Source organism: Dendropsophus ebraccatus, chromosome 3, assembly GCF_027789765.1.
Source record: "Dendropsophus ebraccatus isolate aDenEbr1 chromosome 3, aDenEbr1.pat, whole genome shotgun sequence".
NCBI classification, from domain to species: Eukaryota; Metazoa; Chordata; class Amphibia; order Anura; family Hylidae; genus Dendropsophus; species Dendropsophus ebraccatus.
The window spans coordinates 98,071,392-98,097,847 of NC_091456.1; the positions used below are offsets into that span (position 1 = coordinate 98,071,392).

At 44.9% G+C, this 26,456-nt stretch overlaps 1 protein-coding gene across 3 annotated transcripts in view; it reads left to right on the forward strand.

Moving 5' to 3' along the window:
- Positions 1 to 26,456, forward strand: part of KCNN1 (potassium calcium-activated channel subfamily N member 1) — a 117,462-nt gene that overhangs the window by 32,940 nt on the left and 58,066 nt on the right. For all 3 annotated transcript variants that reach the window (XM_069962305.1, XM_069962306.1, XM_069962307.1), the window contains exons 3-4: positions 11,457 to 11,552; positions 24,373 to 24,791. In XM_069962305.1, the coding sequence (XP_069818406.1) occupies positions 11,457 to 11,552; positions 24,373 to 24,791 (515 nt within the window). The remainder of the gene's footprint in view (positions 1 to 11,456; positions 11,553 to 24,372; positions 24,792 to 26,456) is intronic.

Below are 26,456 nucleotides of genomic sequence, written 5' to 3' on the forward strand. Positions count from 1 at the left end.
CGCGATACTCGAGAAAATCTCATCATCCGTTTCCTGTAAGTTTCGGCGCAATTTCTCAGCCAATCAACATGCAGGAGCCTCTTTGGTACATCCTGCTATCACGTGGGGCCCATACATGTCGATAGCAGCGATTGGTTGGCCAGATCAGATGACCCTGCCATATAAAAATCACGGCCGTCGAGGCTCGGCTCACATGCATGCTGGAAGAGATTAGGGACAGAGCTGCTGCTTGTCAGGGAGAGCGTTAGGGAGGGAATTAGTGTTCCAGTAGGCAGGGAATACTAACGAAAGAACCAACCAGCCCTTGTAAGGGCTTCAAATCGTTATTTTTTTGTGTTACTCTAGACTGCTGGCTGGGACTTGCAGTGCAGCTACCACGATTTCAGCAGCACACTGTGGTGATCGTCTGCTGGCCGAAAGGGGACATTAGGTGTCACATACACACCCCTAAGAAGTGCTCATAACTCTTTTATGATTTTGTGGCTGGTGGTGCTGCTGTCGTAGATTGTATTGCTGTGATTTGTAGTACACCTGCATAGAACTTCACTGCTCATTGTCCTGTGTAACAGGTGCCATAGACCACAGACCACCACTTACACACAGACTCTATACAACAGCCTCCAAATACTGGTGTGACACTGACCACCAGTATATGTACTTATTTCTGTATTTCTTACTGAAGCCATACCCAAGCTCACTACAGATTGCCCTGTGTAAGGGGGTGTCACACAGTGTAGAGGTGCAGCCACCAACAGATTGTATACCACAGCCTCCAAAAAACTAGTGGGACCACCAGTATATTTTATGATTTCTGTATTTCTTACTCAAGGCATATCCAAGCTCACTACCGATTGCCCTGTGTAAGGGGGTGTCATACAGTGTATAGCTGCAGTCCCCAACAAATTGTATACCACAACCTCCAAAAAAATAGTGTGACCTGACCACCAGTATATTTTATGATTTCTGTATTTCTCAGTGAAGGCATATCCAAGCTCACTGCTAATTGCCCTGTGTAAGAGGGTGGCATGGCATACAGTATATAGCAGAACTTACCCACAGATTGTATTTGACAACCTCCAAAAAACAGTCTGACCAGTATATTTTCTTATTTCTTTATTTCTCAGTCCAGCCATATACAAGCTCACTGCTAACTTCCCTGTGTAAGAGGGTGGCATACTCTATATAGCAGCACTTACACTTAGCTTCTGAGGGGGAGGTAAGGTCAGTCACAGGACCGGTTGGAAGAGGAAGAGGGGTGGGCAGAGCAGGGCCAGAGCAAGTAGATCAGCAACTGTTTCACTGAGTCAAACTCCCGTGGCCAGGCCTAGATGTTGGCAAGTCTAGAGGTTCTTTAAAGAAACTGCGTATGACCGACGGACTGTAGTGTGCAACCTGTGACTAGAGATTAGCGAACCAGCCGGATTTCTGGCTCGTATGAATCAGAAATCTCGGCGGCTGACTCCCGCTGTCTGTTCCCTCCGTGCAGCGGGTGGATACATCGTAAGGAATGCCTGGAAAACTGGAATACAGCCATTGGCATTGACCAGAAATGCGGCTGGTTCGCTCATCTCTACCTGTGACACGCCAGGATCAGCAGGGGAGCTACCACTACCAGCCTAACCACTACCAGCATGCGCAGGCATATGAATGCTAAACACCCCACTCAGTGGAACCTGGCGCACATGGCTGACTTTATGTTAGGCTGTCTTTCAGGTGACCCTCTAGTTAAAAAATGTTTTTTTACAACACAGATTCGTGGACTCTCGGTACAAGCAGAACTTTTCCACTCGTATTCCTGCTGAGGAACGCAGTATGAGAGTAAATCAATATCAACAGGCCCTGGTGCAGAAGCTGAAAATTTACTTCCCATCTGACACCACTAGCGCCAGAGGATGTAGTTCTGTGGGCCAAAAAGCGGGGGAGAGGAGGGGTGAAGCAGGCAGCTATTCAAGGGGCAGGGGAACACTCTCCAAGGCCTTTGACAGTTTCATGGCACCCCAGCAAGACTATGCCACCCCAGTCTAGAAAGAGTAGGGGGAAGGCCTTCAGAAAGATGGTGAGGGAGTACCTTGCTGACCAGTATACAATCTGTGGGTAACTGTAGGTATATAGTATATGCCACCCTCTTACGCAGGGCAATTAGCAGTGAGCTTTGATGTGACTGTATTAAGAAATGAAGAAATAAGAAAGTATAGTGGTCATACTAGTTTTTGGAGGTTGTTGAATAAAGTCTGTGGATAACTGCAGCTATATAGTATATGCCACTCTCTTACACAGGGCAATTAGCAGTGAGTTTGGATGTGACTGCAGTAAGAAATGAAGAACTAAGAAAATATTCTGGTCACACTAGTTTTTGGAGGTTGTAATATAAAATCTGTGGGTAACTGAAGCTATATAGTATATGCCACCCTCTTACACAGGGCAATTAGCAGTGAGCTTTGATGTTACTCCCCACTTCTCCCCACCGCTGTTTTGATTTTGACTTGGAGGTGCTGTGCTGCCCTGCCGCTAGGGTGTTGTCAGAGCAGGTCTTCAGTGCAGCTGGTGGCATCATCACTGTCTTGCATAATTGTTGGCTCACCTGCTACCACTTCTACCTGGGTCACTCTGTCCTCACCGCCATGCTGTGTCTGACATAATTGTTGGGAGGCTCACTTGCTACCTCACTTTTAATGGTTCTCTGTGTCCCCACTGCTATGCTGTGTCAGGCCTAATTTTTGGGAGGTTTCACGCCTGCCTCATCTAAAGGCCGGTAATGGACACTTTATGGTCTTCTTTTTTTTTTTTTTAATGATCAATTTCAATTTTCGAAGCACACCGCAGACATTCACTCCCTAGCTTCTTCTCGCAACTTACGGGGCCTCATGGTACACCGCTATTTAAACAGCAGCAGTGTAAACAGGTGATCACGTGGAGAGAATATACAAACTTCATGCAGATCTTGGCCTTGATGGTATTGGAACCCAGGACCCCAGCAATGCAAAGTTATAACCACTGAACCATTCAAATTCAAACTCAAATTTAAAATCAAACTCAAATTCAAACTCAAGACAGAATTGACCAGGTCTTTTTAATAAACAAGCTACTGCACTTGCCCTCTCTTAGACACTCTTTTAAAGGATTAAAATTCCGCGGCCTCTTAAGAAGACTGTATTGTTATTCTTCGTCCCTACGTCCAATGATATGCCTCTCACGCACAACTGCATGAGGGTGTGAGGCTAAATCTAGCCATAATCTGGCTATTTTTATTGGATGATTTTATTGTCCATCGTGGTCTGGGTCAGTGGTGTCTGGCTAAGTTTTTGGGTGGTCCATAGGCTACCTGTGTTTGAATGCTTCCCTGTGTGCTCACCGCCATGCTGTCATGCAAAATTTTGCGGTGGTTCATATGCTATCTCTGCTTTAATGGTTCTCTGTGTCCTTACCGCCATGCTGTGTCAGGCCTAATTTTTGGGAGGCTCACTTGCTACCTCACTTTTAATGGTTCTCTGTGTCCTCACTGCCATACTGTGTCAGGCTAAATTTTGGGGTGGTTGATATGCTACTTCTGCTATAATGGTTCTCTGTGTCCTCACCGCCATGCTATGTCAGGCAAAGTTTTCGGGTGGTTCATATGCTACCTCTGTTTCAATGGTTCACTCTGTTCTCACCGTCATGCTGTGTCAGGCTAAATTTTTTAGCACGTTGCCTTCAGTCGGTAGCTTTAGGTGTAGCAGCACTGCCGTGGGTACGCGCCAACAGGCGTTATTCAAACTGCTGAGCAGCACCTTCTACCTACCTTGGATGTTGTAGCCGTAATGAAGGCAGGATTGACCAGGTCTTTTTAATAAACAGGCTACCGCACTTGCCCTCTCTTAGATACTGTTTAAAGGATTAAAACTGCATTTGTTCAAATTCCGGGGCCTCCTAAGAAGACTGTATTTTTATTCTTCATCTCTACCTCCAATGATATGCCTCTCACGCACAACTGCATGAGGGTGTGAGGCTAAATCTAGCCATAATCTGGCTATTTTTATTGGATAATTGTATTGTCCATCTTGGTCTGGGTCAGTGGTGTCAGGCTAAGTTTTTGGGTGGTCCATAGGCTACCTCTGTTTTAACCCTTCCCTGTGTGATTACTGCCATACTGTTGCCCATAATTTGGCGTAATAGTGCGATTAGGCATGCTGCCCCTGCTGTTTCCTGTCCATTTCCGTGGTGTTTCCATCATTTTCTGAGGTTGACAGGTTTTCACATGACCTTCCCTCTACCAAACTTGGGTCCAATGCAAAAATGCTCAAGTTTTCCATTGACTTCAATGGGGTTCGTTACTTGAAACGAGCACCCGAGTATTGGGAAATATTCGTCTCAAGTAACGAGCACCTGAGCATTTTAGTACTCGCTTATCACTAGTCCTTAAATGACAGGATTCCATGATGTACCGGTACGGCATGGGTCCTTAAGGAGTTAAAAAATTTCAAGTCTTCCTGTACTTATTAGCTACTATATGTCATGCAGGAAATGTTGTTTTATTTTCAGTCTGACACTGTGCTCTCTGCTAACATCTCTGGCCGAGACAGAAACTCTATGAATCCCCATAGAAAACCTCTCCAGCCCTGGACAGTTCCTGTCTGTGCCAGAGATGTCAGCAGAGATGACTGTGTTAGACTAAAAATAAAAAATAAAAAAAATCAGGACAGGGGGTATGAGACTAGACTTAGACAGTGGGCCCTGAAGCTGAACCCACCCACAATAAGTGTAACAGTGAACGAGACAGACAGACAAAGACAATATGGGAGAGTCGACAAGCCAGGTCAGGACCAAACGGACTACACAGTACAAAATCAGGAAGCAAAAGGATAGTCACAAGGTCAAGCGGGAGGTCAGGCAACGAGTCAAGCGAACCGAGGAATTAGGAATGGGGATCGCAGGAGTAAACAGGGAGAGCTGGGATCAGGGTATGAACTTTAATTGCCAGCAGGGAAAAACTGGCTCTGCTTTCATTTATGAGGATCAAGAACCCGGTTCGGATCCCCATTGGACTGGCACTCTGATCCTCAAGGTTCCGGAAAGGGAGAGGCATCTGTCAATCAAGCACACTGCTCACTTGCAGCGACCAAGGCTAGCAGAGGGCAGTGTAACTCCTGCATTGCCAGAAGGCTGAAAGAAAAGAGGGTGTGTCAGACAAAAGGTAAAAACAGGCCGAGTTCACACTAGGCTCACTGCACATTCCTGACAAAAACAACATTTCCTGCATGACATTCAGTAGCTGATAAATATGGGAAGACAAGATTTTTTTAATAGAAGTAAATTACAAACCTATATAACTTTCTGACATCAGTTTATTTGAAAGAAAAAGATTTTCACTGGACAAACCCTTTAATTACCTTCATAACCAGGCAGTAAGTATGAGGACTGACTGGGTTTAAATAATAGGCCTTCACAAGATCTTTAAAAGCTGCCGGGAAGTTACTGGCATCCTTGTATCCTGCTCCGTGTACTATGGACTTTTAACACAAATTTATAAAAAGAAAGAAAAATTTTAATGGTGAGTGCCCTTATATTCTCTCTATTGCTTCTACACAGAGACACAGATTCCTATTGGTGTTCACATCACTTTTCTGCTGTGGCTTTGGAGGTGTTTTTTTCAGTGTGGACTTTCCGCAAGAATGCAGAAATTCTCCAAAGTTTTCATACTTATGTGTTCACAGTAGGGGTTTTCGGAGTGGACATTTATCAGCACAGGCACTCTGGTCAGTCTGCAATTATGTTGTCCCATATGCTGCAAGCTACAAATCATGTGCTCTGAGATTAATACACCTGTACTGTATTCACTCTTAAAGGGGTAGTGCGGCGGTAAAAAATTATTCACAGAATAACACACATTACAAAGTTATACAACTTTGTAATGTATGTTATGTCTGTGAACGGCCCCCTTCCCTGTGTCCCACCACCCCCACCCGTGTACCCGGAAGTGTAGTGCATTATACATTACCTGATCCGTGTCGCACCCATCCGCCATCTTGTGCCAAACGTCATCTTCGGCCGGCTGGCCCGAACACCTCCGATCTTCCCGAGTGCCGGCCGCCCTCTGCCACGTCATCAGCCGCTGAGCCGCGATTGGCCGACCACAGTTATGCTCAGCCAATCGCGGCTGAGCAGCTGATAACGCGGCAGAGGGCGGCCAGCACTCGGGAAGATCGGAGGTGTTCGGGCCAGCCGACCGAAGATGACGTTTGGCACAAAATGGCGGACGGGCGCGACACGGATCAGGTAATGTATAATGCATTACACTTCCGGGTACACGGGTGGGGGTGGTGGGACACGGGGAAGGGGGCCGTTCACAGACATAACATACATTATAAAGTTGTATAACTTTGTAATGTGTGTTATTCTGTGAATAATTTTTTACCGCCGCACTACCCCTTTAAGAGTGAATACAGTACAGGTGTATTAATAAAGCACAAGCCAAAAAAGAGAGCAATAGATTGGACCCACCATCGATAAACATGTTCTTTATTGTGGAATTTTATGGTGCGTTTACACACAGAGATTTATCTAACAGATCTTTGAAGCCAAAGCCAGGAACTGACTATAAACAGAGAACAGGTCATAAAGGAAAGGCTGGGATCTCTCCTCTTTTTAAATCCATTCCTGGCTTTGGCTTCAAAAATCTGTCAGATAAATCTCCTTACTGAATCTAGGGGCTCAGACCCACAGCTGTAGTGACTGGTGCCTTTTGCCTCCCTTGTACAGTGATCCCTCAACATATAATATTAATTGGTTCTGGGAGGACCATTGTATGTGGAAACTATTGTATGTTGAGTCCATATTTCTATGGAAAACTGGTAATTGGTTCTGAAGACCCCAAGATGTCAAACTAAATGGATAAATGGAGTTAGACAGGAGAGAGATGGATGGAAATGACATATACCTTATCACTAAAAATCAGATATGTCCAGCTGCATGCAGTCCTTAGACTGATGATCTAAGACACCAAACTGTTGACAATGCTGGCACTGCCTGGTATCTAGCCTGGCAAACAATGCTCTCCCTACCTTTCTGCTGGCACTGCCTGGGATCTATCCTGGCACACAAGGCTCTCCCTCTCTTTCTGCTGGCACTGCCTGGGATCTGGCCTGGCACACAAGGCTCTCCCTCCCTTTCTGCTGGCATTACCTGGTATCTAGCCTGGCACACAAGGCTCTCCCTCTCTTTCTGCTGGCATTGCCTGGGATCTAGCCTGGCACACAAGGCTCTCCCTCTCTTTCTGCTGGCACTGCCTGGTATCTAGCCTGGCACACAAGGCTCTCCCTCTCTTTCTGCTGGCATTGCCTGGGATCTAGCCTGGCACACAAGGCTCTCCCTCTCTTTCTGCTGGCACTGCCTGGTATCTATCCTGGCACACAAGGCTTTCCCTCCCTTTGTGCTGGCATTGCCTGGTATCTAGCCTGGCACACAAGGCTCTCCCTCCCTTTCTGCTGGCACTGCCTGGGATCTATCCTGGCACACGAGGCTCTCCCTCCCTTTCTGCTGGCACTGCCTGGGATCTGGCCTGGCACACAAGGCTCTGCCTCCCTTTCTGCTGGCATTGCCTGGGATCTGGCCTGGCACACAAGGTTTTGCCTCCCTTTCTGCTAGCATTACCTGGGATCTAGCCTGGCACACAAGGCTTTGCCTCCCTTTCTGCTGGCACTGCCTGGGATCTATCCTGGCACACAAGGCTCTGCCTCACTTTCTGCTGGCATTGCCTGGGATCTGGCCTGGCACACAAGGCTCTGCCTCCCTTTCTGCTGGCATTGCTTGGGATCTAGCCTGGCACACAAGCCTCTTTCTGCCTGACAAGGATCACTGCAGGGTCCCTCTTCTTCCTGATAGCACTGGCACACACAGGCTGCTCTTCTTTCTTTCCCCCCTGGCAATGGACTGAATGCAGGCCCCCCAGTTTCTGAATTCCCCAGTGTCTGGGCATCACACGCTCAAAGCAGCCTGCACATGCTCACAGTACGCTGCACATACTCACTGTACGCTGCACACACTCACAGCAGCCTGCACACACTCACAGCAGCCTGCACACGCTCACAGTCCCTTGGCCAGAAGCTGCTGTGTTTTCTCCTGTGTCTGGTGTTTGAAGAGGCTCCCTTGCTTGCAGCCACAGGTCTGCACTGTGCTTTACATTGCATGTGTAGGGAGCAAGAGCTATGTGAGAGGCCAACGTACCTTAAATCCAGGGCAGTTTCTAGGTAATTTTGACTACAGGGCGAATCTTGATAAAAGCGCCCCCCCCATGATTTATTTGGGTTGTTGCTAAAAAGAAGCAGTGTGTGTATTATGGCATAGTTTCAACCTTTCAAAAGTCATTCAGTGACTCACCAGTGGCATCTTCTTTGATCTGAGGCGTCTCCATCCTGCCCAGATCTCCATGATGATTTCTTGTTGCAGCTGCAATTCATCTCTTCTGAACCTACCAGACAAACATGCAGCCCCCCTCCACACACTATCCCCCCTGCAGCCCCCCTCCACACACTATCCCCCCTGCAGCCCCCCTCCACACACTATCCCCCCTCCACATACTATCCCCCCTGCAGCCCCCCTCCACACACTATCCCCCCTGACCCCACCTCCACACACTATCCCCCCTGCAGCCCCCCTCCACATACTATCCCCCCTGAAGCCCCCTCAACACACTATCCCCCTTGCAGCCCCCCTCCACACACTCTGTCCCCCTTCAGCCCCCTCCACACACTCTGTCCCCCTTCAGCCCCCCTCCACACACTCTGTCCCCCTTCAGCCCCCCTCCACACACTCTGTCCCCCTTCAGCCCCCCTTCACACACTCTGTCCCCCTTCAGCCCCCCTCCACACACTCTGTCCCCCTTCAGCCCCCCTCCACACACTCTGTCCCCCTTCAGCCCCCCTCCACACACTCTGTCCCCCTTCAGCCCCCCTCCACACACTCTGTCCCCTTTCAGCCCCCCTCCACACACTCTGTCCCCCTTCAGCCCCCCTCCACACACTATTCCCCCTTCAGCCCCCCTCCACACACTTTGTCCCCCTTCAGCCCCCCTCCACACACTTTGTCCCCCTTCAGCCCCCCTCCACACACTTTGTCCCCCTTCAGCCCCCCTCCACACACTTTGTCCCCCTTCAGCCCCCCTCCACACAATCTGTCCCCCTTCAGCCCTTCTCCACACACTCTGTCCCCCTGCAGCCCCCCTCCACACACTCTGTCCCCCTTCAGCCCCCCTCCACACACTCTGTCCCCCTTCAGCCCCCCTCCATACACTTTGTCCCCCTTCAGCCCCCCTCCACACACTTTGTCCCCCTTCAGCCCCCCTCCACACACTTTGTCCCCCTTCAGCCCCCCTCCACACACTTTGTCCCCCTTCAGCCCCCCTCCACACACTCTGTCCCCCTTCAGCCCTTCTCCACACACTCTGTCCCCCTGCAGCCCCCCTCCACAGACTCTGTCCCCCTTCAGCCCCCTTCCACACACTTTGTCCCCCTTCAGCCCCCCTCCACACACTCTGTCCCCCTTCAGCCCCCCTCCACACACTCTGTCCCCCTTCAGCCCCCCTCCACACACTATTCCCCCTTCAGCCCCCCTCCACACACTTTGTCCCCCTTCAGCCCCCCTCCACACACTTTGTCCCCCTTCAGCCCCCCTCCACACACTTTGTCCCCCTTCAGCCCCCCTCCATACACTTTGTCCCCCTTCAGCCCCCCTCCACGCACTTTGTCCCCCTTCAGCCCCCCTCCACACACTCTGTCCCCCTTCAGCCCCCCTCCACGCACTTTGTCCCCCTTCAGCCCCCCTCCACACACTCTGTCCCCCTTCAGCCCTTCTCCACACACTCTGTCCCCCTGCAGCCCCCCTCCACACACTCTGTCCCCCTTCAGCCCCCCTCCACACACTCTGTCCCCCTTCAGCCCCCCTCCACACACTTTGTCCCCCTTCAGCCCCCCTCCACACACTCTGTCCCCCTTCAGCCCCCCTCCACACACTTTGTCCCCCTTCAGCCCCCCTCCACACACTCTGCCGCAGTTGTAGAGGCAGCCTCACCTGCTGCCCGCCCGCGCTCTTCCAATGCAATCAGCGCAGAGCGGGAGCGTGGAGCCGCTGCGGCCGGCCGTTGTGCACGCAATCAACGAACGCCTGCGCTACGGCCGGCCGCAGCTGCCCCACGCTCCCGCTCTGCGCTAATTGCATTGGAAGAGCGCGGGCGGGCAGCAGGTGAGGCTGAGGGGCGGCAGGGGCAAGTGTTGGGTGCTCAGATGACTGCAGACCGGGGGCGGACCAAGCGGGTGACAGTCTGTGTGTGGGGGCGCGTGGTGCGCTATCCAACCCAGGCTGTGTGAGGTCCCGGGAGTGCCACCAGCGCCCCCTAACTGTCGGCGCCCCGTGCCGTTGCCCGGCCCGCCCGGTGCAAGAAACGGCCCTGCTTAAATCTCTCGCATCCTGAGGCCATTGTATGTTGGGGGATTACTGTCTGTACTGTGCCTCTCCTGGGCTTCCTAATAGCTACACACAACACCAATAACATCACAGCAGCATCTGACCATGAAATCCATCCTGCAGGTATGTGAAAACTATTGAATGTAATGGATGCCTGCAGGATGGATTCCATGGTTAGATGCTGCTGTGATGTTATGGAGGCTGTATGCAACTATAAAGAAGCCCATGAGAGGTACATGGGTGGCACAGGGTACATGAGGGGCACAGTGTACATGGGAGACACAGGGCCTGGTTGCAAGTGTGACTCCTATATACAACACTGACAATCTGGCACACTGAGAACCAGAAAGATTTTTTGATGACTTCACTTTCATAACTTTTGCAAAATACGGCACACACACACCTATTCATACATTGTTTTATTTTCACTCAAAATTACAGCCATATTTTATATATATTATATTCTTTTTACTGTGTGAAAAAGTTAGCATAGCCTTTCAGTGGCCATATAACGCATTGTAATGACAGATGATGTCATGATGACAGATGAAGACAGATGATGTCAAGAGAGAAAAGGACTGAGTTTGTTAAAGCGACTCTGTACCCACAATCTGTCCCCCCCAAACCACTTGTACCTTCGGATAGCTGCTTTTAATGCAAGATCTGTCCTAGGGTCAGTTTGGCAGGTGATGCAGTTATTGTCCTAAAAACAACTTTTAAACTTGCAGCGCTGTGTCAGATCTTGAATTAAAAGCAGCTATCTGAAGGTACATGCGGTTTGGGGTGGGCAGATTGTGGGTACAAAGTCGCTTTAAATTTCTAGTGGTTCACCCCCACTTTTCTCTATTCTCTATTGTAATTAGTATTTTTTTGTTACAATTTTTTTATGTGAATAGAATAGAGTAGGCTTTGAAGTAAGGGGCAACAGAGGAATGTAAAATGCATTTTGATATTTATTTGTATTTTGATCAGTATGACCAACATTTATTTTTAATATGTTATTCTATTTTTATTTTTTTTAGGAATCCTCATACTCATTTGCACTGAAATGCCTTATCAGCCTCTCAACTGCTATCCTACTTGGACTCATCGTCATGTACCACGCAAGAGAGATCCAGGTATTCCATTTGATTATGTCAAAGATTGGTCTCAACTTCTACTCCCTGCTTTAGACCAACAGGAAAGCACTCCAATAAAGGGATGAATGTAGCATATATTTGATTTAAATAAGCAGCCAGATATTTTACATGTGTAATTAACATCAAAATATCCAATATGTTTGCCAGCAAATTATTAAATGACAGGAGTACTTCAAATTATGAAGCGCTCTGGAATCAAGGGAATAATAATAATAATAATAATAGCTAAATATATCCCCAATCTCAAAACATTTTTACACTGAAAAAAATACTGTAAGGTGCAGTGTTTTACAAGGGTATTGTCATATAACACAATAAATATCTAGAACTCCACAGTCTTACAAGTACACAAATCCCAGATATACTTTCCCACAACTTTTCAGGTCAACTACTGTATCCTTTTAGCAAATTTACTATACTATTCAAAATTTTTTCTTACTAGTAGCTAATCCTATTTGGCAGTATTTTAGTTGAATTTCATAAATAGAAACTGAGGTTTAGAAGATTAATACCCAAGACCATCTGTGTTCTGGTTGGTGTGTGTGAAAGACCTATTTTAAATATCCCATCAGGGGTTTCTGAGTTTCTGAAGGGTCTTGCATGTCTGTCCTGCTTATTGATTTCAGTGGAGACCCTCTAATGCTTCACCGGTACAAGGAAATAAACACTTGCTGAAAGTTTTTGTTTATTGTATATATTTTTTTTTTTTATAACAGAGGTATATAACAAGGCATATAGAGTAATGAAACAGAGATAACATCACAATTGTATTGGACTGTGGATCCTACAGGCCCATTTCTCTTCTTAATTCAGACTACAAGCTACTTACCAAAATAATTGCTAACCGCCTGTGCAGGGTTATTCCTTCCCTTATACACACTGACCAGTCTGGTTTTATTCTAGGGCGCAGCACCTCGGATAATATCCGTAGAGCGCAAATAGCGATACAACGAGGATGCGCACAGAAGAAGGACTGGGCCTTGGCTGCGTTAGACGCGGCCAAGGCTTTTGATTCTATAGAGTGGCCGTTCCTTCTAGAAGTCTTGCAAAAGTTTAAATTTGGACCCAATTTCATTAAATGGATAGAAATACTGTACAAGTGCCCGACAGCAGCTATATCTTTAAATGGCTTACTGTCCCCCTCTTTTCCTCTTGGGAGGGGCACCCGTCAAGGATGCCCTTTATCCCCACTTCTATTTATATTGGCGGTGGAGCCGCTGGCGGCTACCCTCCGTACTGACTTGCGTACACTGGTGGAGAGGATAGACTTGGACTCTTTGCAGATGACCTTCTTCTTTTCGTGTCTGACCCTGATGTTTCCCTGCCCAGAGCCATACAATTAATTGACACATTTGGTACATTTTCCGGCTTGATAATGAACTGGACCAAATCATTTCTCTTATACATGCACTCCTCGAGATCGCACCTACTAGCTACTTCTGTACATGGTCTTCAGGTAGTATCCCAGTTCCGTTACCTTGGTATACAAATTACTACTTAGCCATCAGATATGCTAAACACTAATGTTAACCCACTCATTGCACACTTTAGGGATAAATTTAAGATATGGAGTACACTTCCTCTCTCTGTGGCTGGCAGAATTAATCTAGTCAAGATGGTGGTGCTCCCCAAATGCTTATATGTCCTTCAACACGTATTTGTACCAATCCCTAAAGTTTTCTTTAAGACACTGGAATCAGCCATCATTAGTTTTAACTGGCGAAACTGCAAAGGCCAAAAGACCTCGCAGGCTTTGCGGTCCCAGACTTATACCTATATTATATGGCGGGTCAGCTGAAATATTTACGGGGTTGGATGGAGATGGAACCTCGATCGGGGTCTGAAGCCCATTTGGTAGAGTGCTCTCCCTTAACCTCATTATGGTCGGTTTTAGCATCAGATAGCGTCCCTAATACTACCCTTCTCCCGATCTGTCGCGTAGCAAGGCTGATGTGGCAAGCAGCTGCTAAGATCTCCTCCTATACAGATACCCCAGCTGAGTCCCCGCTATGGTGTAATGACAACTTTACTCACTTGCTTGCATTTCATGACATTGATTACTGGAAGGGGGTGGGAATTCATTATGTAGAACAGGTCTACAAGAATGGAACCGTAGTTACTTTTGATACCCTTAAGGAATCCTATTTTATACCTAATCGCCATTTCTATAAGTACTTGCAATTGCGCCATGTGCTCCACGCTCAGTTCGGCCCTACGGATCCCCCGATCTCTAGCTACCCCCTGATAGGAGTCATTAAATCCAAAGGACCAAGTGGTTTAATTTCATCTATCTACTCTCACCTGATACGCCTCAAGGCAACTTCCACACCTCTCCCGGCGGTTGAGAGATGGAGGGAGCACGTCCCTGCTATGTCAGATGACACGTATGAGGTTTTATTGGAATCTCACCTCCATGTCTCACCTTCCATAAATAACAAACTTACACAATTGTACATTATCCATCAAAGCTACCTAACCCCTATCAGACTTCACCGTATGGGCAGAATCCCAGCCCCAACATGCCCCAAGTGCCGAATGGAACCGGCGGATTTCTGGCATATGGTTTGGGCATGTCCCCGGCTGCAGAAATTCTGGAGGGAGGTGGGTGACACCCTTACATCTATGTGCCCCATGCAAGTTCCACTGGACCCAACGGTGTGCTTATTTGGGTCACTGAGTGAGGAGGTGTGGACACACTACAGCATTATTTTTTTACGAGAAACATTATTCTTAGCGAGAAAGGCTATAGCCATGAGATGGATAGATAAAAGACCACCTACGGTGGCAATGTGGATAGACATGGTTAACTCTGTGGTTTCCTATGAGAGAATAATTTATAAACACAGGGGCTGCCCTGCTAAATTTGGGAAAATCTGGGACGCCTGGTGTCGCTCCCCCCTGACGCTTATAGACGAAACCGAATTCCCTAGATAGGGATAAAGAATGGTGCTGTGTGTGGAAACACCCTTGCTTCTTTATAATTCTGATGTGTGGTGCTTACAGAGATGAGACTTATTACAGTTCTTTTGTTAGATATTGATGTTTATTTGTCTAATATAATTTGATGCCATACCTGCATGGAACAATGATGCTCATGGAAATACTAGTTTATTTCTCTTCTTACTGTTTTTTTTGAAACATGTCTGTACTATGATATTACTGTATATTCATCCATGCACTGTCTACTCTTTACTTCTCCTCAATAAAACGAGTTTAAAAACATCACAATTGTAAAGAGTTACATAAAATGTTTTTGCATAAATAACCAATGGTTTTTGACAAATTATACACAACAGCATACTTGATCACTTGGATGTGCAGAAAACTTCATTTGGCCTCATTCACTTGGCTGGGGCTGCGCTGCAGTTCCCTGTACAGCCAGAGCCACAGAGTAGTGGAAAAAATTGTTAAAAAAAAACACAGCATTGGACTTCTTATGACCAGTGTGGTCCCAGGAGTGATATGCTGTTGTTTTAAAAGATGGGAATACACCTATGGGTGGGTTCACATTGAGGAATTCTCACGGATAAACTCTGCGGAATTCCGCCGGCTGTACGCGCTTACGGACGCACGCCTTTCTGCCGGCTCCATAGAAACCATTCTATGGGCCGGCTGATTCTGCATTCCGCCAAAAGAATTGACATGTATCATGACATATATCAAGTGATTTAAAGGGGAACTATCAGCAGGTTAGACTAATCTAACCTGCCAATAGCCACTTATAGCACCTGGGACACTGAGGAGGAAGGTATGTTTGTTACCTTTTTACCAGTCCCATGTTGTTAGTCGGAGTAATCTTCGTTACGGTGCACTGTTAGGAGCACTGCCATGTCATCAGATTGCTCCTTTCAATGATAATCAATGGAGCGGGCAGGACGGATGATGCAGCAGTGCTACCAACAGTGTACCGGAGCGAAGATTACTCGGACTAACAGAGCAGGCCCAGCCCCGAGGCACTATGAGAGGCTATCAGCAGGTTAGATTTGTCTAGAAAAAGAACATCACAAACTCATAATAGAATATGATCAACAGATCTGATTAACCTAACATTAATTTCACCAGCTAAACTAATTAGATTCTAATTATTACTGATGGACTTTGTTGTTCTAATTATTAGAACAACAAAGTCCATCAGTAATCCCACATTGCAGCTAACTGTTGGAGGGATAATTCTGGAATAAAATTATTATGACAAAAATCCACCTAATGAAAGGGGTAAAGTCTTGACAAACTTACTCCATGTAGATGCCGAAAGACAATTCTGCTCAAAATGTTGGAATGACAGCAAATTTCCTACATGTGCAGGGTAACATGATAATATACTATAAAATGTATTATGGGATGTAAGGAAAGGGAACACTCCAAAGTATTAACTAACTAGTCACTCAGCAGCAGTGATAGTGAGAAGTATAACAACAGAAATATTTTATGTAGGTCAGGTTAAATGCTGACTCTTACAGAAGGATTTAGTGTCGGAAGATAAGTAAGGTGACATGAGTCTTACACACTGAAAGGTGACACTTGCAAACAGGAGACACAAGAAACTTATCCATAGCCCTGCATGACCTTGTCACCTGATACTTCATCTAAGCTCTACAGATCAGATCTACCGGCCATGCTTCCGTCCAGACAGGAAACGGCAGCCCAAGACATTAAATTATTGTTAATAAATGGCTCCTTATTAGGTCTTTCTGCCTGCAGGTAAATAGAATGAGATATTAAAGGGGTTTTCCGGGGAAAATAGACTCATGAGCTATCCACAGGATAACTTATCAATCACTGCTCAGCGGGGTGCCAACTGTTACAGGTCCCCACCGCTAGACAGTGAACAGAGACAAAATGCTTTCGGCCAGAGCCATCTTTCCCACTGGGCAGAGTGGCCGTCAGGGTAGTCATTCTCTTTTGTAAGAATGGTGCCACGGGCCATGCCGCAGGGAGCTATCTGCCCCCTCCTGTCAAACTTACTAGAGGCTGCACTTCACAAATCTCTGTGACAAGAGGCTGACAGACCTATGCACCGGCACAATTACATTATCATAATCATTGTGCATGCGCTGAGGTGGGACCTCAGTGTGAGAGTATAAGAGCTAGTAGTAGTCTGGGGGAAAGGAGCAGGGGTGGCCTCGTATGTAGCTGGGAAGGCGGGAAGGTCCACAAGGTTGGGGGTTTGGGCAGCAGGAGGAGGGTGTGTGTGTGTGGCAGTTTACAGCTCTGCCCAGGGGCTCATAATACTGCTAAGATGGCCCTGCTTCTGGCCTCATTCACTGTGTAGCACAAGCACCAAATCTATGCATCGCTAAGACTAAGTTAAAACAAATTAATACATCTTTTTAACTTGTGGGCAATTGGAAATAGTGAGCAAGTTAAGCATACAAATATACTGTGAAGACTCAGAATACAGTATTTTCCTGCATATAAGACTACTTTGTAACCCAGGAAAATCTCAAAAGTCAGGGGTCGTCTTATACGCCCGGTGTCGTCTTATAAGGCAGGTGCTGAAAAACTTTGGAACCAAGGCTGGGGAATTTGTGGTCGCCGCATGCGGTGGGGGGAGCTCAAAAACGGCTGCATCTCTGCTGTATGTGGCCGCCCTATGAAGGGCAGAGCAAGTTGCAGGCGTCTGGGGTATGGGAAAAAAAATACAGTAGAGTAGGGCTGTGCACAGAAAAACACCCCTCTTTCACCCGTCTGGCCACCCTTGTATCCTACCGGTATTACTGTACCTCCTCTGCATCTCAGATCTCGCTGCTGTCTGCTGTTTTTTTTATTCATTTTTATTTGGTGTGTTTTGGGAGAGGGGTAGTCTTATATGGCAAGTATGTCCATATATCTGTTTTTTTTTAACTGTATTTAAAAGTGTTTCTTGCAAAAATGTTACATTATATAGAATAACTCTCAATATCTTGTTATGTATATGATTAAATCACTTGCAATCCAGACACCTGTATTTAAAACATTACAGTGATTTTTTTTTTTAAACTTTTCATATGTCAGACTGACTTCAAACATTTTTGATCAGTCGGGTTGCTGAGATTCCCACCAATCTGTAGATGTAATCAGGTGAAGGAGGTCCCATCTAATTTCAGAAGTTGGGTTATATAGACTTATAAATAATAGAAGCTGTCTCCTGTAATAAAAAGGAAAACCCTGTGCCAAGTGCATTGCTGCTTGCTTCTCCCTGCTAAACCTAGAGAACAGTGTGCTTTCCTCCAAAATGACAAGATGTCAGAACTAAGCACAAAAAAACTGGTGCATTTTCTGACCTGTGTTAAATGTCCTACATAGCCTTAGTGTAGTATCTGTAAAAGTGTCTGTGCCACTTCTGAGTCTATGAAAACATTGTTTTAAGGTTGCAAATGTATCAAAATGTATGAAAAGAAAATATGAAATCAGTCATTTTGAGTTCAAAATGACGTCCGTTATTTCGCTGTTTGACCACCCGTCAGTGCAATGATGTCTTATTTAATGAGACGGCCACCTTCCGTAGATAATATTACGAAGTAGAAACTTAGCAATAGACTGTATGTATATGTCTCCCAACATTCTCTGGGACCGATTTAGTAATTCCATCTAATTCTTAAAAGCAGTAAGATGATAAGCACACCACACAAGATTCTAGGTAAATGCTTTATTTATCAATTAAAAAAAAGACTTAAAGAAAATTTATAATTTTGGAGGGCAGTGATAGAGGTGATAGCCCAATTTATACAGTTTTAGGTTCCCACAAAAGAGGAAAAAAGGTGATAAACTCTACAAGGCTATTTGCCAGAATTAAGAAGAGAAGGTGTCAGCCAATCCAACGATTTATTAGGGACCCCCTTAAGAAAATGTTGAAATCAGTTGGGCTGTTGTTCCTTTCGCTACCTCCAAGGGAGGGTTTTATTGGGGGAATGGTAAGTGGGCTACTGGGTAAAAGTGGTAATATGTGAAGACTTTACGGTTTTGTTTTGTATTATTGTACTGTATATTCAAATAAAATAAAATTTAAAAAAAGTTTATTCATCAATGTAAGAATTCATAGACCGTGCCATCATATTACACAAATGTTAGCAAAGTCTCAGACAGTAGTGCCTTATTTCTGCCTTAATTCTGCCTTTGGGGCATCTAAAATACACCTACACACAAGGAACAGATGGTGATAATCCAGTTTGATCCAGAAAATAATTGTTATTGTGGAAAAGCACAACCATATATACGAAGTCTACATACAAGAACAAGATTGCATATTGCAGAGTTATATATGTAACTAAAATTGAAGGGTGTAAAAAGTGCACATTTTAGACATTTTGATGAAAACATAAAAAAAAACCATTTTGCTGACATATCCTTCTAATATGCTACATGACACTGGTTTGTTATAACATAACTTTAGGAAACTTGACTCTGTATGCCTATAAAATTGATCACCATTCTCTTTCTGCCACCGTCTGTCAATCCATAGGTACAACATATTACATGAGTGGGCCAGCCTGTCATGGCACTCTGCAGTAACATTACTATGGGTGGCTAGATGCCCATGTTTTTGCTGGCCTGCTTAAGTGATGTTTAGCGGGCAGCCGTGTAAAGAGAGTGGTAAGGTATATTAAAGGTATGCATATTAAGAAGCTTATTATTTTAGCCAGTATTACATTTTTTTTCATCCCCGTAAAATCCCGTTAATAGCACACATCACTTAATAGTGTCCTGCATTGCAGAGATAACACAGAGCTGAAATGATCGCTTCCCTGTCACTAAGATTACTGAACGCTGCGCTCACATAGTGGTGTGCCTCTGAATGAAAAAGCAATTGCTTCTGCGGTTGTATTGTTGCTAGGGAAACCAATGATATCATTCAGGGCGGGGAAATGCTGGGAGGACACTGTGCGTTACTTTCTAGCATGCTTCTGCATATGGATGACTTATAATAAACATTAGATTATTATGAATGCATGACAACAAACATCATGGTAATGCTGGAATCCGCAGAGCCAGGAAAATCCATATTTTCAAAGACTGCGTGTTTTACATGGGTAGCACATGTTCACCAGATAACACATCTGCATCATACAGAGTCAGCTGAGGTGTTACCTGAACATCTGGGGTCCCTATGCAAAATGCGTAATAGGCACCACAGCTGGCAGAGGGGCACTTATGGCCTCCTCAGGGGCAGGATCCTAGTTCCTCTCTACCACCTATAGCAACATAATTACAGGCTAAACAGTAAGCCATAATGTCTACACACATTCTCATATAGGCCACCTCATTGTGGTGGGGTGGTTTACACTGTTTGCAAATGGTAAGCAAGAGCCTCATTATTTTTGTGGGAATTTTTTTTAGCAGTTGGGGGGGGGGGGGCTTCGTTTAAGTATTTTCATGTCTGTAGTGGGTCTATATTTTGCCACTGTGGTGAGCTGTTGCATTTTTCTGTGTTTTTGTGTGTTTGCCGTTTCAACCAAAGCAACATGCTCCTGCCTAGTGTGAATGGTGTTCTAGGAGAGCTGACCAAATTTGTATTTTTACCTGTGTTCCACCCAAGTGGTGTAATTACTTTTGCCAGTATAAGATGGATCTTGCATGCCCAGAGCATAGGCGTATTTCATGCCATGGAGAGGCTATAGTACAGTGTATGAGGTATGAGGCCCCAAGCATGAGGCCACCTTGTCGTGGTGGGGTGGTTTACACTGTTTGCAAATGTTAACCAAGAGCCTCATTATTTTTGTGGGAATTTTTATTTAGCAGTTGGGGGGCTGCTTTTAACTATTTTCATGTCTGTAGTGGGTCTGTATCTTTCCATAGTGGTGAGCTGTTGCATTTTTCTGTGTTTTGTGCATTCTCATATGTTGCAGAGATGACCCTTGGGACCTAAAATGGAAACCCTGGTTCTCAGAAATTACAGTTTAATCATATTTTAGATAAATTACACATACTTGGTGTCAATGAAAATCTAAGAACTAGATGATGTGTGTTGCTGCTTGAACAAACTAATTAGGGCCTTTAAAGGTACTGTACCATCAGGCCTGGGCGGAAGCACTAGAGGCAGGCAAACCCACCCCCAGTGGGAGGAAAACCCTGCCCATCTATGACACTGCTCCATTAGAATCAATGTAGCTTTATCATAGAGGGGCAGTGGGTTTCCTCCCACTGGGGTTGGGTCAGCCCATCTCCAGTGCTTTAGCCCAGGCCTGATGGTACATTCACTTTAAGACGAGGATATTTTTTGGCCATATGGGCTGATTATTGCCTCATGTAAAATACACAGCTATCAGCTGATAAATAAGCAAACACTCATTGGTAGTTGGAAATCTCCCTATGTAAACAGGATTTGAGGTCATCAATGATGTAATTGAAGGGCCACACAAATGATCCAGCCATTGTTTGTGTGGTCCTGCACTGACAATATTTGAACTGTAAAGCATCCTTTTACCAAGCACTGATATACTAGAACAGCACTCATATTGGGCAGTGATGTGCTTTCTTATACCTTAAAACAACCAATTTACACTTAATGGATTAAGGGTATAGCATGTATCCACTAAATATCATGTTTCTCCTGGAGCTGTGACAGTAAAGGAACCAAGTGTCTGTCTTGTCTCGTTTCTGTAATTATCAATTAATCTCAATGAATAAGTATTTAAGATTGGATTATGTGACCTTATCTTAAAAATGGACTAGAGAAAGTAGACTGTACCTGTCATTATAACTTTCAAAATCTAAATCAACAGTAGATGTGAAATAAAGCAAGTTTGCCATATACATTTATTTTTTTGTGTTGTGGTTATCATTAGAGATGAGCGAACCGGCCGAGGTTCGGGTTCGTATGAACCTGAACTATCGGCTTCTGATTCCCGCTGTCTGCCCTCTCTGTGGAGAGGGTGGATACAGCCTGAGGATCGCCTGGAAAACTGGGATACAGCCTATGGCTATGGCTGTATCTCAGTTTTCCAGGCGGTCCTCAGGCTGTATCCACCCTCTCCACGGAGCGGGCAGACAGCGGGCATCAGAAGCCGATAGTTCAGGTTCATGCGAACCCGAACCTCGGCCGGTTCGCTCATCTCTAGTTATCATTCTGTAAAACAAAGCTGAAATCCAGGTCCAGTCTCCTGAAGAAAGGAATTCCAGCCAGTACAGAGAGTCAAAGTTTAATGTGTCCATCAAACACATGACTGCCTTCTCTCTGTGAGTGCTCAGATGGCCTGGGAAACACAAGACCTTCTGTTTTCTGACTCTGAGAAACAAAAGTGCCGTGTTCTCCATGATAACTAAAATAATAATAATAATAATAATAATGAATGTAAATTGCAAACTTGCTTTATATCAAATCTACTTTTGGTTTAGATTTTGAAAGTTATAACGACAGGTACACTTTACGATTTTTCACTTTTGTATTTACAGTCCAGGGACTGTAGCCGGTGGCTACAACCAGCTGAGGCCTTTGTCCTTGTCCCATTCCAACAACATAAGAAAATGTAATTAAAGAAAATACAATCTAGTTGAAAATAGTTATCTGTTTCAGAAACTATGTGATGTCATATTACAAATATGGTTAAAGGGGTAGTGCGGCGGTAAAGAATTATTGACAGAATAACACACATTACGAAGTTATACAACTTTGTAATGTATGTTATGTCTGTGAATGGCCCCCTTCCCCGTGTCCCACCACCCCCACCCGTGTACCCGGAAGTGTGGTGCGCTATACATACCTGTCACGTGCCGACTCGTCTCCCATCTTTAGTCTGCGATGTCGTCTTTGGACGGCCGGGCCGAATTCCTCCGAGCGTCCTGGGTGCCGGCCGCCCTCTTCAGCGTCATCAGATGCTCAGCCGCGATTGGCTGAGCACAGTTATGCTCAGCCAATCGCTATGTAAAAACCAGTTTTAGTGGGATCCCTTAGGACCACAATACACATATAAACAAATAAATTGTTTTGTAAAGGCCCTATTACATGAAGATCCCATAGGACCACAATACACATATAAACAAATAAATTGTTTTGTAAAGGCCCTATTACATGAAGAGATTATGGGCCGTATTTGGCTGATTATCGGCCGCTATCTCCTATGGGCTCCCCCCCACCCCGCAGCTCCCTGCACATCCCTCCCCCACCCGCTTGCTCTCGACACGTGTAATAGTACTGGCAGCGAGCAGGGAATGAGGAGCAAGTGATTACTGACCTGACAGGTAGGCGCTCGCTTGCTTCTGGTGGGGGCTTAAGACTATCGCAAAACAACATAAGAGGGCAAGCTAGGGCAACTAGAAAGGGATGGCCCCTTCTTCCTCTTAAGTGAGGGAAAAGACAGGACAGACTTCCAACAATGCAATACAATCAAGGCAAAATGAATTAGAAAAGTGTTGTGCTAAAACCGCATGTTATCTAATGCAAACAGTAAATGGGGCTGTGCCTATCCACATACAGAAATGGCAGCCAATTTTGACAGGCTGCTGACTTTATGTCTTAGAAGGCATAATCATAATGTGAACTTTGAGTGTAAGTGACACACTAATGCACTGAACATCTTTTTCTGTTACCAAGTATACAAAAATTCCTACACAGTCAACTGTAGTTTGCCTTATAATACACTATTAACCTTTTAGTAAAATGGTGTCCTTTTGAGTCTGTGAATTCTTTAGGACAATGGGGTGAAATGATACCACAGGCTTTTATTTTAATTAAGATGGAAATCTTTTTCCAGCAAAAGACCACCTCAGCAAAATGATCTTTTTAACTAAAGCCCCTATTATACGAGGCGACTGGAGGAGCAAACAAGCATTGTTAGCGCTCGTTAGCTTCTTGTTCCCCGCTTGCTGCTGCCGCTAGTGAAGGCATCGCCAGCGAGCGGGTGAGTCAGGTGTCAGCAGTGGGGAGGTGCAGGGGGGGCTGCCGGGTGATCACTGCATCGCCCGGGAAACCCATAGGGGATAGCGGTGGTTTGCTGCCGCCACTTCTATTTCACGGAGCAATGGCAGCAGATTGTTGCTATCTAGGTCGGTTTTTTTAACATGTTGAAAGACAAACGACTGTAATGATCAGCCGAGATCATTCATGTCAGCTGATCGTTGCCTTCTATTACATGAGAAACGGCCGATAATCATTCCGTGTAAAAGGGCCTTTTGGTAGCTAGTGTTGGATCAGTGGTGATCAGCTAATTGCTATGCCAATGGGTGCGTTTACACAGACAGATTTTTCTGACAGATTTTTACAGCCAAAGCCAGGAATGGATCTGAAAATAGGAGAAATCTCATTCTTTCCTTTATGACCTGTTCCCTCTTCATAGTCTGTTCCTGGCTTTAGCTTCAAAGATCTTTCAGTTAATGGTTGTCCATTTTAGAAAACTACCTCCATAGACTCTATTAGGAAGTACTGAGTTATTAGAGGGGGTTCCCTGTTTAGGATCCTCATCTGTTGACTAGTGACGAGTAGGGATCCAGATGCTGAGCCACTTCACCAATTCCTAAAACAAATGGGCAGCAGCCCTTAGCTGAGCACTGTGCCTATTCATTTCTGATTGCCACTGTTCAGTTGTGCTCAATAAGCTCCACAAATGATATATGGATTGAAAGAAAGCCTAAACATTTTCTATGGACTTTCTGTCAATCTGTACAGAGTCAAGTTAAGACAATCATAAATGAACAGGCACAGTGCTCAGATGCTACCCATCATCTAAATCCCCACCAAACAGAACCTCTGCATGTTGCTATGACATGTTAGAGGTACATTTTAAATATCCCTTTTCTTTTTCTACTAAACTAAATATATTTGTTATTTGTCTAATATATTTTCTAGTTATACTAATTTTCTCTGGCCTCACTGTTCTTTTTTTAGCTTTTCATGGTGGACAATGGAGCAGATGATTGGAGAATAGCCATGACCTATGAACGGATATTTTTCATCACCCTAGAGCTGACTGTGTGTGCCATTCATCCCATACCTGGACAATACTCCTTTACATGGACAGCTCGCCTGGCCTTCTACTATACAACTTCAGTAGCCAATGCTGACATAGACATCATCTTATCTATCCCCATGTTCTTAAGGCTATATTTAATTGGACGAGTTATGCTCCTTCATAGCAAGCTTTTCACTGATGCCTCTTCAAGGAGCATTGGTGCACTCAATAAGATCAATTTCAATACTCGCTTCGTAATGAAGACTCTTATGACCATCTGTCCAGGCACTGTTCTTCTGGTTTTTAGTATCTCATCCTGGATCATTGCTGCATGGACAGTTCGAGTATGTGAAAGGTAAGTGCCTTTCTGGATGTAGCCGTCAACTGAAAATGTTAGTGAACAGAAATATCCATTCTGTGTCCAGCATGGGTTTGGCATGCTTTTACCCTCTAAATTAACCTCTCTCCTTTAAGTATAGTTTTCAGGTTAACCTGTGTGTCTGATCCTATGTCCATTGTCCATCCTGTTGCTTATGTTTGCTTCTAATTTATGTATGGTCACAAGAAAGCAAGTTCAACTGACAGGAAACACAAAACTAATGAGCTTACAGCAATAGCTACTCATGTAGCTTTGAGAGGGAGTCAGACTATTTACATCATGTCAAGTTCCAGTGATGAAAAGTGAAGCCAGGATACAGAAATATCAGACTTTATAGGAAACCCTCAACACAAAATCAGTGCTAGATACAAATAAATGGAATGATGGCCAAGGTAGTTAAACAAAGGGAAACCTCCCTTCTTTCAAAATTCAGTATTGGTCTATTTACACTCTACATTTCCATTTACCTAGCAGGTTTCGAGCTGCAGATTTGGTACCACATATAGTTAATGATGGAACACAGGTTCAAATCTGCTGCAGACTATATATATATATATATATAGAGAGAGAGAGAGAGAGAGAGAGAGAAAGAGAGAGAGACTGAAAAGTTGACCAAACCTGCTGACTTCTATGGCAACAGGTCTAAAGTGCCTAGTGTAGAGGGCCTCTCACCCCCCCCCCTACCCCCCACCCCCCGCACACACACACACACACACACAGATACCTGATTTTTTTTATTCTGAGAGAAATAAGCTGTCACCACAGCTGTCTGGCAATGGCTGTTTAGTTACGTTGATATCTACAGCATCAAATCTGCATGTGTAAATGGATGCATTGGCATTTTTTGCGTCAGGCTTAAAAATGTTCCCACAGTATAGGCTCACAGGATTTATGTAGTGGTGCATTGCCTCAACATAAATACTGTGCACATTGGAGTCTTTCCATTCCGCTCCCTCCCTGGCCCTCTGGCACAAACTGCACAAAAGGGCCCGGTGTGAATAAAATATTAGCAAAACAAGCTTTTGCTAAGGATCCTCTTACGCCACAAAATGGCATCTACTCAATATAATAAATGTCCCTCTATATGTACAAACTAACTGTATTTATGAGCTGCTTCTTTACTCTACATTCCAAATACACTACTTGTGTTATCAGAAACTTGCAATTTAAAAGAAACACAAAATTATTGTTATCTGTAAACTTAGATTTTAGGACTCTGCCAGGTCCTATCAACAACATGAATCCTTCGAGATCTTTTCCATATCATACTGAGCTAGAAAGTGGATTTGTCACTACATTGTTCCTACCATTTAAAGATCTCCTTGACAGCAAGTGCTGGTGGTCTTAATAGGCACACTATTACGGTCAGCATGTGAGTGGCGGATCCTCTAATACAGGTATGTTTATATATGCTCATGTGCTTAGTGATCTGAAGCCACATAAAATTCACTACAGGTAATGACATTAGAACTTGGCAGCAGACTTTGGGATCCTTTCCTCAATGAGTTTATCTCTATCGTATATATATATATATATATATATATATATATAGAGAGAGAGAGAGAGAGAGAGAGAGAGAGAGAGAGAGAGAGAGACATTCTGGGTAAAATGTAGGATCTGTGTTTTCCCTGCATTCTTGAC